Genomic DNA, 14,948 nt, shown 5'->3' with positions numbered 1-14,948 from the left:
TCCATGAACATGGGATGTTTTTCTATTTGTTTAGGTCTTCCTTAATGCCTTTCAGCAATGTTTCATGGCTTTCAGTGTACCAATTTTGAACATCTTTTGTTAAATTTATTACCAAGTATTTTTATTGTTTTTGGTGCTATTGCAAGTGGATTGTCTTAATTTTCTTTTCTTAGATTAATTTTCAGGTTGTTCGTTTACAGGTTGTTCACAGAATAATTGTTCAATTATTCTCTGAATAATTCTAACCAGGCCAGGCATGTGGGCTCACACCTGTAATCCCAGCACTTTGGGAGGCCAAGGCAGGTGGATAACTGAGATGAGGAGTCCAAGACAAGCCTGGCCAACATAGTGAAGCCCCATTTCTACTAAAAGTACAAAAAATTAACTGGGCATGATGGTGCATGCCTGTAATCCCAGCTGCTTGGGAGGCCGAGACAGAAGAATCACTTGATCCAGGGAGGCAGAGGCTGCAGTGAGCTGAGATCATAACACTGCACTCCAGCCTGGGCAACAGAGTGAGATTCTGTCTCCAATAATAATAATAATTCTAACCAATGAAGTATGATTGGCAAAGATGTGTGTCATTTTCAATCATACCTCATTGGTTAGAATTTTTTTATTTTTATTTTTATTTTATTTTATTTTTGAAATGGAATTTCGCTTTTGTTGCCCAGACTGGAGTGCAATGGCATGAGCTCGGCTCCGGGTTCAAGCGATTCTCCTCCCTCAGCCTCCCAAGTAGCTGGGATTACAGGCATGCACTGCCATGCCCAGCTAATTTTTGTATTTTTAGTAGAGATGGGGTTTCGCCATGTTGGCCAGGCTGGTCTCAAACTCCTGACATCAGGTGATCCACCTGCCTCAGCATCCCAAAGTGCTGGGGTTACAGGCATAAGCTACCATGCCCAGCCTTGGTTAGAATTATTCACAGGGTCAGGTATGACTACCACAACTTTCAATGAGGAGATTGCAGAATTCTTCTCTGAAATTCCTGGCTTCAAACAATCCTCCTATTGGCTTCCCAAAGCGCTGGTATTACGGGTGTAAGCCACTGCACCCAACCAGTATATCTTTTAAAAGAAACATTCAGGGAACAAAAAGGAGCTCTCAGAAATTAAGAAAGCAAGAAGTAAAAAAAGAAAAGGGAAGAAGAAAAAATTGCTGAAATCTTGCAGAGATCAGAGAAAATGGAGAACATTAGAAGGTCACACAAAAAGATCCCACATCTAAATAATAAGCATTTCAGAAAAATAAAACTGACAAAACACAGGAAAAAAAACCGTACATGAAATAATAAGAGAAAAAATTTCAGAACTTACAGGTGTAATAATTTTTCACTCCAGCCTGGGTGACAGAGTGAGACTCTGTCAAACAAAACAAAACAAAACAAAACAATTGACGATAGATGTATGGGTTATTTCCAGACTCTCAATTCTGTTCCACTAATCTATATGCCTATCTTCCTACCAATACCAAACTTTTTGATTATTGTTGCTTTGTAGTAAATTCTGAAGTCACCAAGTGTGAGTCTTCCAACTCTGCTCATTTTTCAAGATTGGCTGTTGGGTGCAATACCATGTGAATTTTAGGTTTGAATTTTCCAGGTCTGCAAACAAGGACATTGGGATTTTCATAGAGATTACATCAAGTCTATAGATCACTTTGGAGTAGTATCGCCATCTTAACAATATTGAGTCTTCTAATACATAAATGTGTATTTTTAGAGATATATAGCATGGCATTTAAAGTAATCTATCATGATCTGTGTAACTTCCTTTAAAGTATTTCAACAGACCACAATAAGATATTACTCTAATTGTGCTAGAATGGCTATAATGGAAAAGTAAACAACAGCGTCAAAAACGAATGTGGGTTCTGGTTTGTCTTCCTCTCCCTAACTTCATGTCTAGCTTTTTTTTTTCTTTGAGACGGAGTCTCGCTCTGTTGCCAGGCTGGAGTGCAGTGGCACAATCTTGACTTACTGCAACCATTGCCTCCTGGGTTCAAGCGATTCTCTTCCCTCAGCCTCCCAAGTAGCTGGGACTACAGGCACCCACCACTATGCCCAGCTAATTTTTGTATTTTTATTAGAGACAGGGTTTCACCATGTTGGCCAGGCTGGTCTCAAACTCCTGATCTCAGATGATCCACCTGCCTCGGCCTCCCACAGTGTTGGGATTACAGGCATGAGCCACTGCGCCCAGCCCACAGTTCATTTTTGGTTTTGTTTTTTCCTCCCAAGAGTGTCTTAGGTACTTTGACTCCCTTTTATTCCCCTGTCAGTTTTGGAATCAGATTGTCAAGTTCTACAAAAAAAAAAAAAAAAAAAAAAAAAAAAGCTGAGCTTTTCATCGGGATTACATTTGATCTATGAATCAATACAAGAGTTGGCGCCTTCAAATCTAGGCTCTTCCAATCAATGAACATGTATATCTCTCCATTTATTTAGGCCTTCTTTACTGTCTCTCAACAAAATTTTTTAATAGTTTTTATAGAGGTTCTGTAAGTCCTGTATGAGATGTTATATCTTACCAGGTACTCCCTGGGTACAAGAGGGAGAGTTGCTTTTCACCCTTTTGAACTGTTTGAAGTTTTTTCTAACCACAGGCATATATTTTTCAAAATAAAAATTATTAAGATTTTTGGCCCTTCTGTCTGGCAGCAGCAATCAGGTGAGCCAAGATGGGTGCATACAAGTACATCCACGAGCTGTGGAGGAAGAAGCAGTCTGATGTCATGAGCTTTCTTCTGAGGGTCCACTGCTGGCAGTACCACCAGCTCTCTGCTCTCCACAGGCCTCCCCGCCCCACCCGGCCCGATAAAGTGCACCAACTGGGCTACAAGATCAAGCAAGGTTATGTTATATATGGGATTCGTATTCTCCGTGATGGCCGAAAATGCTCAGTTCCTAAGGGTGCAACTTACGGCAAGCCTGTCCATCATGGTATTAACTGAAGCCTACAGTTGATTGCAGAGGAGTGAGTTGGACGCCACTGTGGGGCTCTAAGAGTTCTGAATTCTTACTGGATGGGTGAAGATTTCACACACACATTTTTTGAGGTTATCCTCATTGATCCATTCCATAAAGCTATCGGAAGAAATCCTAACACCCAGCGGATCACCAAACCAGTCCACAAGCACAAGGAGATGCGTGGCCTGGCATGTGCAGGCCAAAAGAGCCATGGCCTTGGAAAGGGCCGTAAGTTCCACCACACTATTGGTGGTTCTTGCCGGGCAGCTTGGAGAAGGCGCAATACTCTCAATCTCCACTGTTACCACTAATATAAGTAAAGTTTGTAAAACTCATACCTAATAAACAATTTAGGACAGTCAAAAAAATTACTAAGATTTTTGAGCCAGGTGCAGTGGCTCAAGCCTGTAATCCCAGCACTTTGGGAGGCCAAGGCTGGCAGATCACTGGAGGTCAGGAGTTCGAGACCAGCCTGGCCAACATGGCGAAACCCTGTCTCTACTAATAATACAAAAATTAGCTGGGTGTGGTGGTGCACAAGTGTTATTCCAGCTACTCAGGAGGTGGAGGCAGGAGAGCTGCTTGAACCCGGGAGGCAGATGTTGAAGTGAGCTGAGATTGCGCCACTGCACTCCAGCCTGGGTGATAGAGTCAGACTCCATCACAAAAAAAAAGAAAAAAAGAAAAGAAATTATTAACATTTTTGAATCAACATTCTATTATCATTGTTTATACATCAAAACTATAAGTAGGCATGCAGTGGAAAGTCTCTCTCCCACTCCTGGACCTATTCACAATATTCCCAATCCTTCCTTCTCAATAGGTAATGGCTATAAATTAATATCTTCTTTATCCTTCCAGAATTCTTCACGCACATGTCCTTAAATGTATACTTTCTCTCGTCTCAAGATAAATGCCATAGACTGTGTGTCTTTTTGCAGAATCTCTTGCAAGACTCTGTGAACACAGTGAGAAAACATGGACCCAGGAACTGTGTTCCTTACATTCAGCTGGAGCTGAGTCTGCAAGTCCCAATGCATGCCAATAAAGAAAGTTCTGCAGGCCAGGTGTGGCGGCCCATGCCTGTAATCCCACCACTTTGGGAGGTCAAGGTGGGCAGATCAACTGAGGTCAGGAGTTCAAGACCAGCCTAGCCAATATGGTGAAACCATGTCTCTACTAAAAATACAAAAAATTAGCCGGGCATGGTGGCATGCACCTGTAATCCCAGCTACTCAGGAGGCTGAGGCAGGAGAATCACTTGAACCCGGGAGGCGGAGGTTTCAGTGAGTCAAGATTGTGCTAGCCTAGGCAACAGAGCAAGACTCCGTCTCAAAAAAAAAAAAAAAAAAAAACAAGGAAAGCTCTGCAGAGTTCTCCAGGGTTACACTCTGTTCTCTGCACTACACCCCCAACTTTTTTTTTTTTTTTTTGAGACGGAGTTTCACTCTTGTCGCCCAGGCTGGAATGCAATGGTGTGATCTTGGCTCACCGCAACCTCCACCTCCCAGGTTCAAGCAATTCTCCTGCCTCAGCCTCCCGAGTAGCTGGGATTACAGGTGTGTGCCACCATGCCTGGTTAATTTTGTGTTTTTTAGTACAGACAGGGTTTCACCATGTTGGCCAGGCTGGTCTCAAACTCCTGACCTCGTGATCTGCACACCTGGCCTCCCAAAGTGCTGGGATTACAAGCGTGAGCCACTGCACCCGGCCTGCATTGCCCTTTTTAATTTTTGATCACCATTTATTAAGTTACAAAGAGCCAGGCCCAGTGCTGCGCTAAGCACTTTACATATTTGGCATGTTTTCTCTTTTTTACTCCTTCCAGCAGCCAGGGCCTATGAACTTACAAAAGGCATGATGCCTAAGGCCCACAATACTTTTAGGGCCCCATGAAAATGTTTTACTTCTTTTAAAATCAGAAGAAAAAATAAACATAACCCTGCCTTTATTACATATATATATATTATTTTTAGTTTTTAGTTTTTGGTATTTTTGAGCAGGAGCTCTGGCGCCCAGGCTGGAGTGCAGTGGCACAATCATGGCTCACTGCAGCCTTGACCCCCTGGGCTCAGGCAGTCTTCCCACCTCAGCCTCCCGAGGAGCTGGGACCACAGGTACATGCCACCACTTCCGGCTAATTTTTATTTTTTTAATTTTTTGTAGAGAAAGGGTCTTGCCATGTTGCCCAGGCTGTTCTTGAACTCTTGGGATGAAGTAATTCTCCCACCTTGGCCTGCCAAAGTGCTGGGATTTCAGGCATGAGCCACTGCACCAGGCCTTGTTATATTCATCCTTATACTAACACGGTCATAAAATATGATTTAAAACACTTTTTTCTTATGGAGGAAGGAACCCACCAAAAAAATCCATGTGACTGAGTGTGGTGCCAGGTGCCTGTAGTCCCAGCTACCAGGAGGCTGAGGCAGGAGAATCACTTGAACCTGGGAAGCGGAGGTTGCAGTGAGCCGAGATCATGCCACTGCACTTGCACTTCAGCCTGGGTGACAGAGTAAGACTCTGTCTCAAAAAAAAAAAAAAAAAAAAAAAAAAAAAGGCCAGCAGTGGCTCACACTTGTAATCCCAGCACTTTGGGAGACCAAGGTGGGTGGACCACCTGAGGTCAGGAGTTCGAGACCAGCCTGGCCAACATGGTGAAACCCCGACTCTACTAAAAATACAAAAAATTAGCTGGGCATGGTGGCGGGTGCCTGTAATCCCAGCTACTCGCGAGGCTGAAGCAGGAAAAATCAGTTGAACCCAGGAGGCGGAGGTTGTAGTGAACCAAGACTGTGCCACTGTACTCCAGCCTGGGCAATAAGAGCAAAACTCTGTCTCAGAAAGAAAAAAAAAAAGAAAAAAAATCATAATGTGGCCAAACCAGCAACCCTATGACATGGGTACTATTGCTATGCAGTTTATCCAAGGGAGGAAACTAAAGTCTGAGAAGTGATTTAGCCCAGGTCAGGTGGCTGGGAGGGGTGGGAACATGGACTTGAACCCAAGCCTAGTGACTCTAAAGCTCTTATGCTGGGCCACTCAGCTGAAGAGACTCCAGTCAGCACTTTCCTATGGAAGGGACGTGTTTGATCACAACTGGGAAGTTGTACCCCACAAAAAGAAGGCTCTGGGGAAATGTGATACAGTCTTCAAATATTTTAAGGGCTGTCATGTGGAAAAGGATTAGCTCTTTTGTGTTACTTCCCAGAGCTGAGCTAGGATAGGTGGGGTGTGTTGCAGGAAAGGTAGGGTGTGTGTGTGTGTGTGTCTCGCTCTGTGTGTGTATGTGTGTGTGTCTCACTCTGTTACCCAGACTGGAGTGCAGTGGAGTGATCGCCACTCACTGCAACCTCCGCCTCCTGGGTTCAAGTGATTCTCCTGCCTCAGCCTCCCGAGTACCTGGGACTACAGGCAGGCACTACCACACCCAGCTAGTTTTTGTATTTATAGTAGAGATGGGGTTTCGCAATGTTGGCCAGGCTGGTCTCTGGCTCCTGACCTTAGGTGATCCGCCCTACTCAGCCTCCCAAAGTCCTGGGATCACAGGCGTGAGCCACCGGGCCCCACCAGGAAAGTAGATTTTGGCCCAGTGATATAACAAACTTACTAGATGTGATAAGCCCACTGTCAGTGGTGGTTTATTCTTAAGATCAAAGATGTGGAGTTTGACCCCAGTCACAGACAAGAGCATTGTAAACAAGGCTGTATTGCAGGGGATTGCTGCCTTGGGAGGGGAGTTGGACAAGAATTTGATGAATTTTTATGCTCCTTTCAACTCTAAGATTCTATGTTTGCAGGGCCCAGCATGGTGACTCACGCCTGTAATCCCAGCACTTTGGGAAGCCAAGGCGGGCAGATCACCTGAGGTCGGGAATTCGAGACCATCCTGGCCAACATGGTGAAACCCCATCTCTACTAAAAAAACAAAATTAGCTGGGCATGGTGGCGTACTCCTGTAATCCCAGCTAGTCGGGAAGCTGAGGCAGGAGGATCACTTAAAGCCGGGAGGCAAGGGTTGCAGTGAGCCTGGATAGTGCCATTGCACTCCAGTCTGGGTGACAAAGCGAGACTCTGTCTCAGAAAAAAAAAAAAAAAAAAAAAAACTATGGTTGCAAATAGCAGCAGCTCAGCAGTGTAGAGTTGAATTCCCCACCAAACCAATTTTACCAATTGTTATTGAGCCTTTTTATGTACCATTGGTGGGAGTATGAATGGATACTCTTTTGAAAGTGTTATTTGGCAGTATTTATTAAAATTTAGACTGTTTGGGCCGGGCGCAGTGGCTCACGCCTGTGATCCCAGTACTTTGGGAGGCTGAGGCGGGCAGATCAACTAAGGTCAGGAGTTCGAGACCAGCCTGACCAACATGGTGAAACTCTGTCTCTACTAAAAACTACAAAAAGTAGAGCCAGGCGTGGTGGCTCACACCTGTAATTCCAGCACTTTGGGAGGCTGAGGCGGGCAGATCACCTGAGGTCAGTTGTTCGAGACCAGCCTGACCAACATGGAGAAACCCCGTCTCTACTAAAAATACAAAATTAGCTGGGCGTGGTGGCACATACGTGTAATCCCAGCTATTCGGGAGGCTGAGGCAGGAGGATTACCTGAATCTGGGAAGCGGAAGTTGTGGTGAGCAGAGATGGCGCCATTGTACTACAGCCTGGGAAGCAAGAGCAAAACTCCGTCTCAAAAAGAAAAAAAAAAAAAAAATACAAAATGTAGCCAGGCATGGTGGTGGGTGCCTATAATCCCAGCTACTTGGGAGGCTGAGGCAGGAGAATGGCTACAACCTGGGAGGCGGAGGTTGTAGTGGGCTGAGAATGTGCCATTGCATTCCAGCCTGGGAGACAGAGTGAAACTGTTTAAAAAAAAAAAAATTTCGACTCTTCAGCCAGGGCACGGTGGTTCTTGCCTGTAGTCCCAGCACTTTGAGAGGCCAAGGCGGGTGGATCACGAGGTCAGAAGTTCGAGACCAGCCTGGCCAATATGGTGAAACCCTATCTATACTAAAAATACAAAAAATTAGCTGGGCATGGTGGTATATGCCTGTAATCCCAGCTACTCGGGAGGCTGAGGCAGGAGAATCGCTTGAACCCGGGAGGCAGAGGTTGCAGTGAGCCGAAACCGTGCCATTGCACTCTAGCGTGGGCAACAGAGCAAGACTTTGTCTCAAAAAAAAAAAATTTAAACTGTTTATACTTTTTGACTTAGCAATACTTTTTTTTTTTTTTGAAACGGAGTCTTGCTCTACCGCCCAGGCTGGAGTACGATGGTGCAATCTCAGCTCACTACAACCTTCCCTCTCAGGTTCAAGCAATTCCCCTGCCTCAGCCTCCCGAGTAGCTGGGACTACAGGCACGCACCACCACACCTGGCTAACTTTTTTGTATTTTTGTAAAGATGGGGTTTCGCCACGTTGGCCAGGCTGGTCTTGAACTCCTGACCTCAGGTGATCCACCTGCTTCAGCCTCCCAAAGTGCTGGGATTATAGGCATGAGCCACTGCACACGGCCTAACAAACATACTTAATAAGTAAATCATGGAGTGTGTAGCAGGTGAGAAAGGCAGTGACGAGAACTTGCGATGCGGGGTGGAGGTGAAGGAGCGTTGCAATTTTAAGCAGAGTGGTCAGGGTAGGCCTCACGGAGAAGGTGATATTTGAGCAAATCATTAAAGATCATGAATAGGACACCTCCCACTCTTGTTCTAAGTTGGAAATTCACCAGGAGTTACTTTTTCCTTTTTCTTTGTTCTAGAAGCAGAGTTCTCACTATGTTGCCCAGGCTGGTCTTGATCTCCTGAGCTCAAGCGATCCACCCACCTCAGCCTCCCAAAGTGCTGGGATTACAGGTGTGAATCACTGCACCCAGCACTGGGAGACACTTGTGAGGGGCCTGGCATCCAGCAGGCTCTGAAGGACAGTCGCTATTATTGTTCATTTTAGTCCTGAAATGAACAGGAGCTCTCAAAGCGCTTACCTAAGGAAGATGTCTAAGAGCATTGCAGTTTGCAAATTAAGAGTGGGCAGGGTTTGGGTTATGGTAACTGTTTTATCTGCCTCCCCAGAAAGGAAACAAAGTATCTGGTCAGCGGGGAAGGTTTCCACCTGTGCATCCTGTTTGCCAGCGAGCCTGCCGGCCCCTGTGGCAATCCACCCATTGTGTTTCCATCAGCGTAACTTCATGTGGGAGGCTCCTCTGCACTCTCAGTCCTTGAAACATCCCCCACAGGGCCTCCCCAATTAGGCAATGATAAAGCCATTGGTGTGGTCAGATCCCTCCTGGGACAGGATGTTAACCCTCAGCAGCTCCTGAACCATGGGAGCTGGTCCCTGTCAATGTCACAGAAACAGAACAAGAGGAGGCTTCAAAGAAATCAGTTGCCCGCACTCCCTGATTGCAACCAGGCCTTATCTAGTGCCTTTTAAAAATGGCCCTGACCCTTTCTTCTTATTTATTAAATTATTTATTTATTTATTTATTTTGAGACAGGGTCTTGCTCTGCAGCCCAGGCTGGAGTGCAGTGACTCGATCTCTGCTCATTGCAACCTCCGCCTCCCAGATTCAAGCGATTCTCCTGCCTCAGCCTCCCAGTAGCTGCAATTACAGGTGCCTGCCACCACACCCAGCTAATTTCTGTATTTTTAGTAGAGACAGGGTTTTCCCATGTTGGCCAGGCTGGTCTCCAACTCTCTGGCCTCAAGTGATCTGGCCGCCTCAGCCTCCCAAAGTGCTGGGATTACAGGCCTGAGTTCCCATGCTCGGTCTCTTATTACTTTTTAAAATGAGACAAGGCCCCACTCTGGTTTTGCCACGTTGCACAGGCTGGAGTGCAATGGTGCGATCACGGCTCACTGCAGCCTCAACTTCCTGGGCTCAGCTGATTCTCCCAACTCAGCCTTTCAAGTAGCTGGTACTACAGGCACTCACCACCACGCCTGGCTAATTTTTGTATTTTTTGTAGAGTCGGGGGGTGGTGTCTTGCCATATTGCCCAAGCTGGGCTCGAACTCCTGGGCTCAAGCAATCCGCCCACCTCGACCTCCCCAAATGCTGGGATTACAGGCATGAGCCACCGTGCCTGGGCCCTGACCTCTTCTTCAGGGTAACAGATATCGGCTAGGATCTGCTGTGGCTTCTACGTTCCCTTAAGCAAAGAGACATGCTTCTTCAAGGGGAGAGGAGAAAAAATAGATTTCATCCCAAAGCCAGTATAAGCATCCCAAGAGAGGTCAATAAAGTCTCAATTTGGAGGTGAGGAAAGCCTTTATTGGCACCCAGGACATTGGTGTTGGGATTAGAGGACAGACTAGTGGGGTTTTGACACACACAAATGAAGGATGGTGTCTTAGGCACATGGCACAGCAAAGAAAAAGGCTTGCAGGCTGTAACTATGGGACATATTCAAGCTGTCCTAAGCAGTTCGTTTTGTCTGAAATATCATGATAAAGAAAATAATACATAATAGTAATAACAAACATTCTTTATATGCTTGAAACCACTTTTATAAAAATCATAGTAATAAGGGTAATTTAACACAATTGGCTGGGCGCGGTGGCTCACGCCTGTAATCTCAACACTTTGGGAGGCTGAGGCGGGCGGATCACTTGAGGTCAGGGGTTCAAGACCAACCTAGCCAACATGGTGAAACCCTGTCTCTACTAAAAATAGAAAAATAAGCCAAGCATGGTGGTGCACGCCTGTAGTCCCAGCTACTCCGGAGGCTGAGGCACTAGAATTGCTTGAACCATGGGGGCAGAGGCTGCAGTGAGCTGAGATCAAGCCACGGCACTCAAGCCTGGGCAACAGAGCGAGACTCTGTCTCAAAAATACAAATTTAATGTTATTGACTCTATCTTGTTTTCACTATGCTAAATTGTTTTTCTTTATTTTTGTATAGAGGCCACAGTACTTTTTTTTTTAGAAAATGAATTTTTTTGTTATTGTTTAATAATTAAAACCAGCCAGATGTGGTGGCTTAAGCCTGTAATTCCAACACTGTGGGAGGCTGAGGTATGAGGATCACTTGAGGTCAGGAGTTCGAGTCCTGCCTGGGCAACAAAGTGAGACACCATCTCTATAAAAAATTTTTAAAATTAGCTGGGCATGGTGGTGCATGCCTGTAGTCCCAGCAACTCAGGAGGCTGAAGCGAGAGGATCAGTTAAGCCCAGGAATTTGAGGCTACAGTGAGCTATGATTATACCATTGCATTCCAGTCTGGGTGACAGAGTGAGACCTTGTCTCTAATAAATTAATTAATTAATAAAAATTTTAAAATTGACAGAAAGTCTTACAAGTCTATAAGATCTACTTCTGTCTGTTATGTCTATGTTTATATGTGCCATGAATATATAATATTTCGCTACTGAAATATATTTTTAAAAGCTCTAATCAGTTGACTTAACCACTTAAATTGAATATTTTATCAAAAAATAAAAACTTTAAATATCTTTTAGTTCACATGACTTTAATAATCTTTAGTAAATAAAGACAGTTTTTCAATTATTAGTAAAATAAAAACATCTTCAGAATGTGAACATTTGGTGTAAATTAGACAAGTCTGGTATTGTCTTTACTAAGATCTTTCAGGTCCTAAACTACTTTTATAAATTTTTTTCTTAGACTGGGACTCACTCTGTTGCCCAGGCTGGAGTATAGTGGCATGCTCACTGCAGCCTCAACCTCCCTGGGCTCAGGTGATCCTTCCACCTCAGCCTTCCAAGTAGTTGGGACTATAAGCACGTACCACCATGTCTGGCTCATTTTTGTATTTTTAGTGGAGATCGGGTATTACCATGTTGGCCAGGCTGGTCTGTAATTCCTAGGCTCAAGGCATCCACCAGCCTCTGCTCCCAAAGTGCTAGAATTACAAGCATGAGCCACCGTGCCTGGCCCTTCTATAATATTTTAAATAATTGTTGGGCTTGTCTATTTTAAAGCCCTTAGATTGTAGATAAGGCCTGGGGATGTGTATAATTAATCATGTCCCCTGCCTATCCTAAAAAGCATCATATATTATTGACATATATTATTACTGTCCTAGACTCTGTACCTGGTACATAATTAAAATTGCCTACCTCCTTAGTTTTTCATTAAAAATAAAAGTTAGTAATGGCTGGGTGCAGTGGCTCACGCCTGTAATCCCAGCACTTTGGGAGGCCAAGGCGGACAGATCACCTGAGGTCAGGAGTTTGAGACCAGCCTGGCCAACATGGCGAAACCCTGTCTCTATAAAAAATACAAAAATTAGCTGGGCATGCATGGTGGTGCACACCTGTAGTCTGAGGTACTCGGGAGGCTAAGGCGAGAGAATTGCTTAAACCCGAGAGGCAGAGACTGCCTAAGAGTTAACATTATAATATATGTAATTAAAACTACTAAAGGAACAATTTTACATACAAAGGTAAAATTTAGTTTCTTAAACAAAATTTTCATGTAATATTAAAAAATAGTAAAAAAATTTTTCTTTGCAGGAGAGACAGATTCAGTTAGCCTCATACTGTCTTTATTGGGTCTTGTTTAAAACACAGTCTCCCATCTGTTAAAAAATAAGTCTTTGCCTCTTGAAAATTTTTGAGTTATCGGCTGGGTGCGGTGGCTCACGCCTGTAATCCCAACCCTTTGGGAGGCCAAGGCAGGTGGGTCCCTTGAGGTCGGGAGTTCGAGACCACCCTGGCCAACATAGTGAAACCCCGTCTCTACTAAAAGTACAATAATTTGCTGGGCATGGTTGTGGGCACCTGTAATTCCAGCTACTCAGGAGGCTGAGGCAGGAGGATTGCCTGAACCCAGGAGGTGGAGGTTGCAGTGAGCCACGATCACGTGACTGTACTCCAGACTGAGCGACAGAGAGAGACCCTGTCTCAAAAAAAAAAAAAAAAAGTTGAAATCATACAAAGTACTTTTCGCCGGGTGCGGTGGCTCACGCCTGTAATCCCAGCACTTTGGGAGGCCCAGGCAGGCGGATCACCTGAGGTCAGGAGTTTGAGACCAGCCTGGCCAACATGGTGAAACCGCATATCTATTAAAAATACAAAAAGTAGCTGGGTGTGGTGGCGGGTGCCTATAATCTCAGCTACTTGGGAGACTGAAGCAGGAGAATTGCTTGAACCCGGGAGGCGGAGGTTGCAGTTAGCTGAGATCACTCCATTGCACTCCAGCCTGGGTGACAGAGTGAGACCCTGCAAAAAAAAAAAAAAAAAAAAAAAAGGTAATTTCTTCAACCACAACGGAATAAAACTAGAAATCAACAAGAGAAAGAAAATTTTTAGATTCACAAATATACGATTATGTAGAAATTAACATAAACAATGAGTAAAATAAGACATCATAAAAAAATTTTTAAATATTTTGAGATGAATGAAAAAGCAATACAACTTACCAAAACTTATGAGATGCAGCAAAGACAATGCTCAGAGGGAAATTTATAGCTGTAAACACCTACATCAAAAATGAAAGACGGCGGGCGCGGTGGCTCACGCCTGTAATTCCAGCACTTTGGGAGGCTGAGGCGGGTGGATCACTTGAGGTCAGGAGTTCAAGACCAGCCTGACCAACATGGAGAAACCCCATCTCCACTAAAAAGACAAAACGAGCTGGGCATGGTGGCACATGCCTGTAGTCCTTGCTACTTAGGAGGCTGAGGCAGGTGGATCACTCGAACCCATGAGGCGAAGGTTGTGGTGAGCTGAGATCGTGCCATTGCACTCTAGCCTAGGCAACAAGAGTGAAACTCCATCTCAAAAAAAAAAAAAAAAAATGAACACTTGAGGCCAGGAGTTTGAGACCAGCCTCAGTAATATAGCGAGACCCTATCTGTATGAAAAATACAAATAAAAAATCTAGCCAGGCATCGTGGCACATGCCTGTGATCTCAGCTACTTGGGAGGCTGAGGCAGGAGGATCACTTGAGCCCAGGAGTTTGAGGCTACAGTGAGCCATGATTGCACCACTACACTCCAGCTTGGACAACAGAGCAAGACCTTGTCTCAAGCAAAAAAAGAAAGACAGATCTCAAATAAATAACACATTCTTCCACCTTATAGGATTAGAAAAAGATCAAACTATGCCAAAAGCAAGCAGCAGCAAAAAAACAATAAAAATTACAGTGAAGATAAATAAAATATAGTATTCTATAAAAGCAATAGACTCAACAAAACCAAAAACTGGTTCTTTAACAAATCAGCAAAATTGCTAAACTTTTGGAAATACTGATCCCCCCCAAAAGAAGAATGGAGATGACCCAAACCACTAAAATCAGGAACCAAAGATTACTACAACCCTTACAAAAATAAAAGATTATAAGAGAATACTATAAACAATGACATGTCAATTAATTGAATACACCTGGATGAAATGTACAAATTTCTAGAAACACACAAATTACCAAGACTAACCCAAGAAAAACTAGGAAGTCGGAATAGATCTATAACAAGGAAAGAGATGGAATTGGTAACAATTTTTTAAAGTTCCGTAAGGAAAAGCTCAGGACCCGACGGCTCCATTGGTGAATTCTACCAGGTATTTGAATAATTAAGGCCAATTCTTATTAAAATCTTCCCAAAACTAGAAGAGGAGGCAACATTTCTGACCCATTCTATGAGGCCAGCATTACCCTGATACCAAAGCCACACAATGACATTACAGGAAAAGAAAACTATAGACCAATGTCCCTTATAAATATAGATGCAGAAATCCTAAATAAAATACTAGCAAATCAAATCCAGCAGCACAGAAACATATTATTAACATATGTGTTAACAGATGAGACTTATCCCAAGAATGTAAGGGCGATTCATTATAAGAAAATCAGGGCAGGGCGCAGTGGCTCACAACTGTAGTCCTAGCTACTTGGCACGCTGAGGTGAGAGAATCGCTTGAGCTGGGGAGGTTGAGGCTGCGGTGAACCATGTTTGCGCCACTGCACCCCACCCTGGGTGACAAAGTGAGACCCTGTCTCAAAAAAGAAAAAACTCAGC

The 14,948-nt window shown here is 44.2% G+C and overlaps 1 protein-coding gene across 1 annotated transcript; it reads left to right on the top strand.

Moving 5' to 3' along the window:
- The first annotated feature begins 2,655 nt into the window (after positions 1–2,655).
- Positions 2,656–3,395, top strand: LOC101128806 (large ribosomal subunit protein eL15-like). Its single transcript, XM_055365726.2, is given in 1 exon segment — positions 2,656–3,395. A coding segment is annotated over 1 exon segment (600 nt). The 5' UTR covers positions 2,656–2,682; the 3' UTR covers positions 3,283–3,395.
- Positions 3,396–14,948: the final 11,553 nt, after the last annotated feature.

The sequence above is a fragment of the Gorilla gorilla genome, chromosome 18 (assembly GCF_029281585.2).
Source record: "Gorilla gorilla gorilla isolate KB3781 chromosome 18, NHGRI_mGorGor1-v2.1_pri, whole genome shotgun sequence".
Classification (NCBI taxonomy): domain Eukaryota; kingdom Metazoa; phylum Chordata; class Mammalia; order Primates; family Hominidae; genus Gorilla; species Gorilla gorilla.
This window is presented reverse-complemented; position numbering and strand designations above follow the sequence as displayed.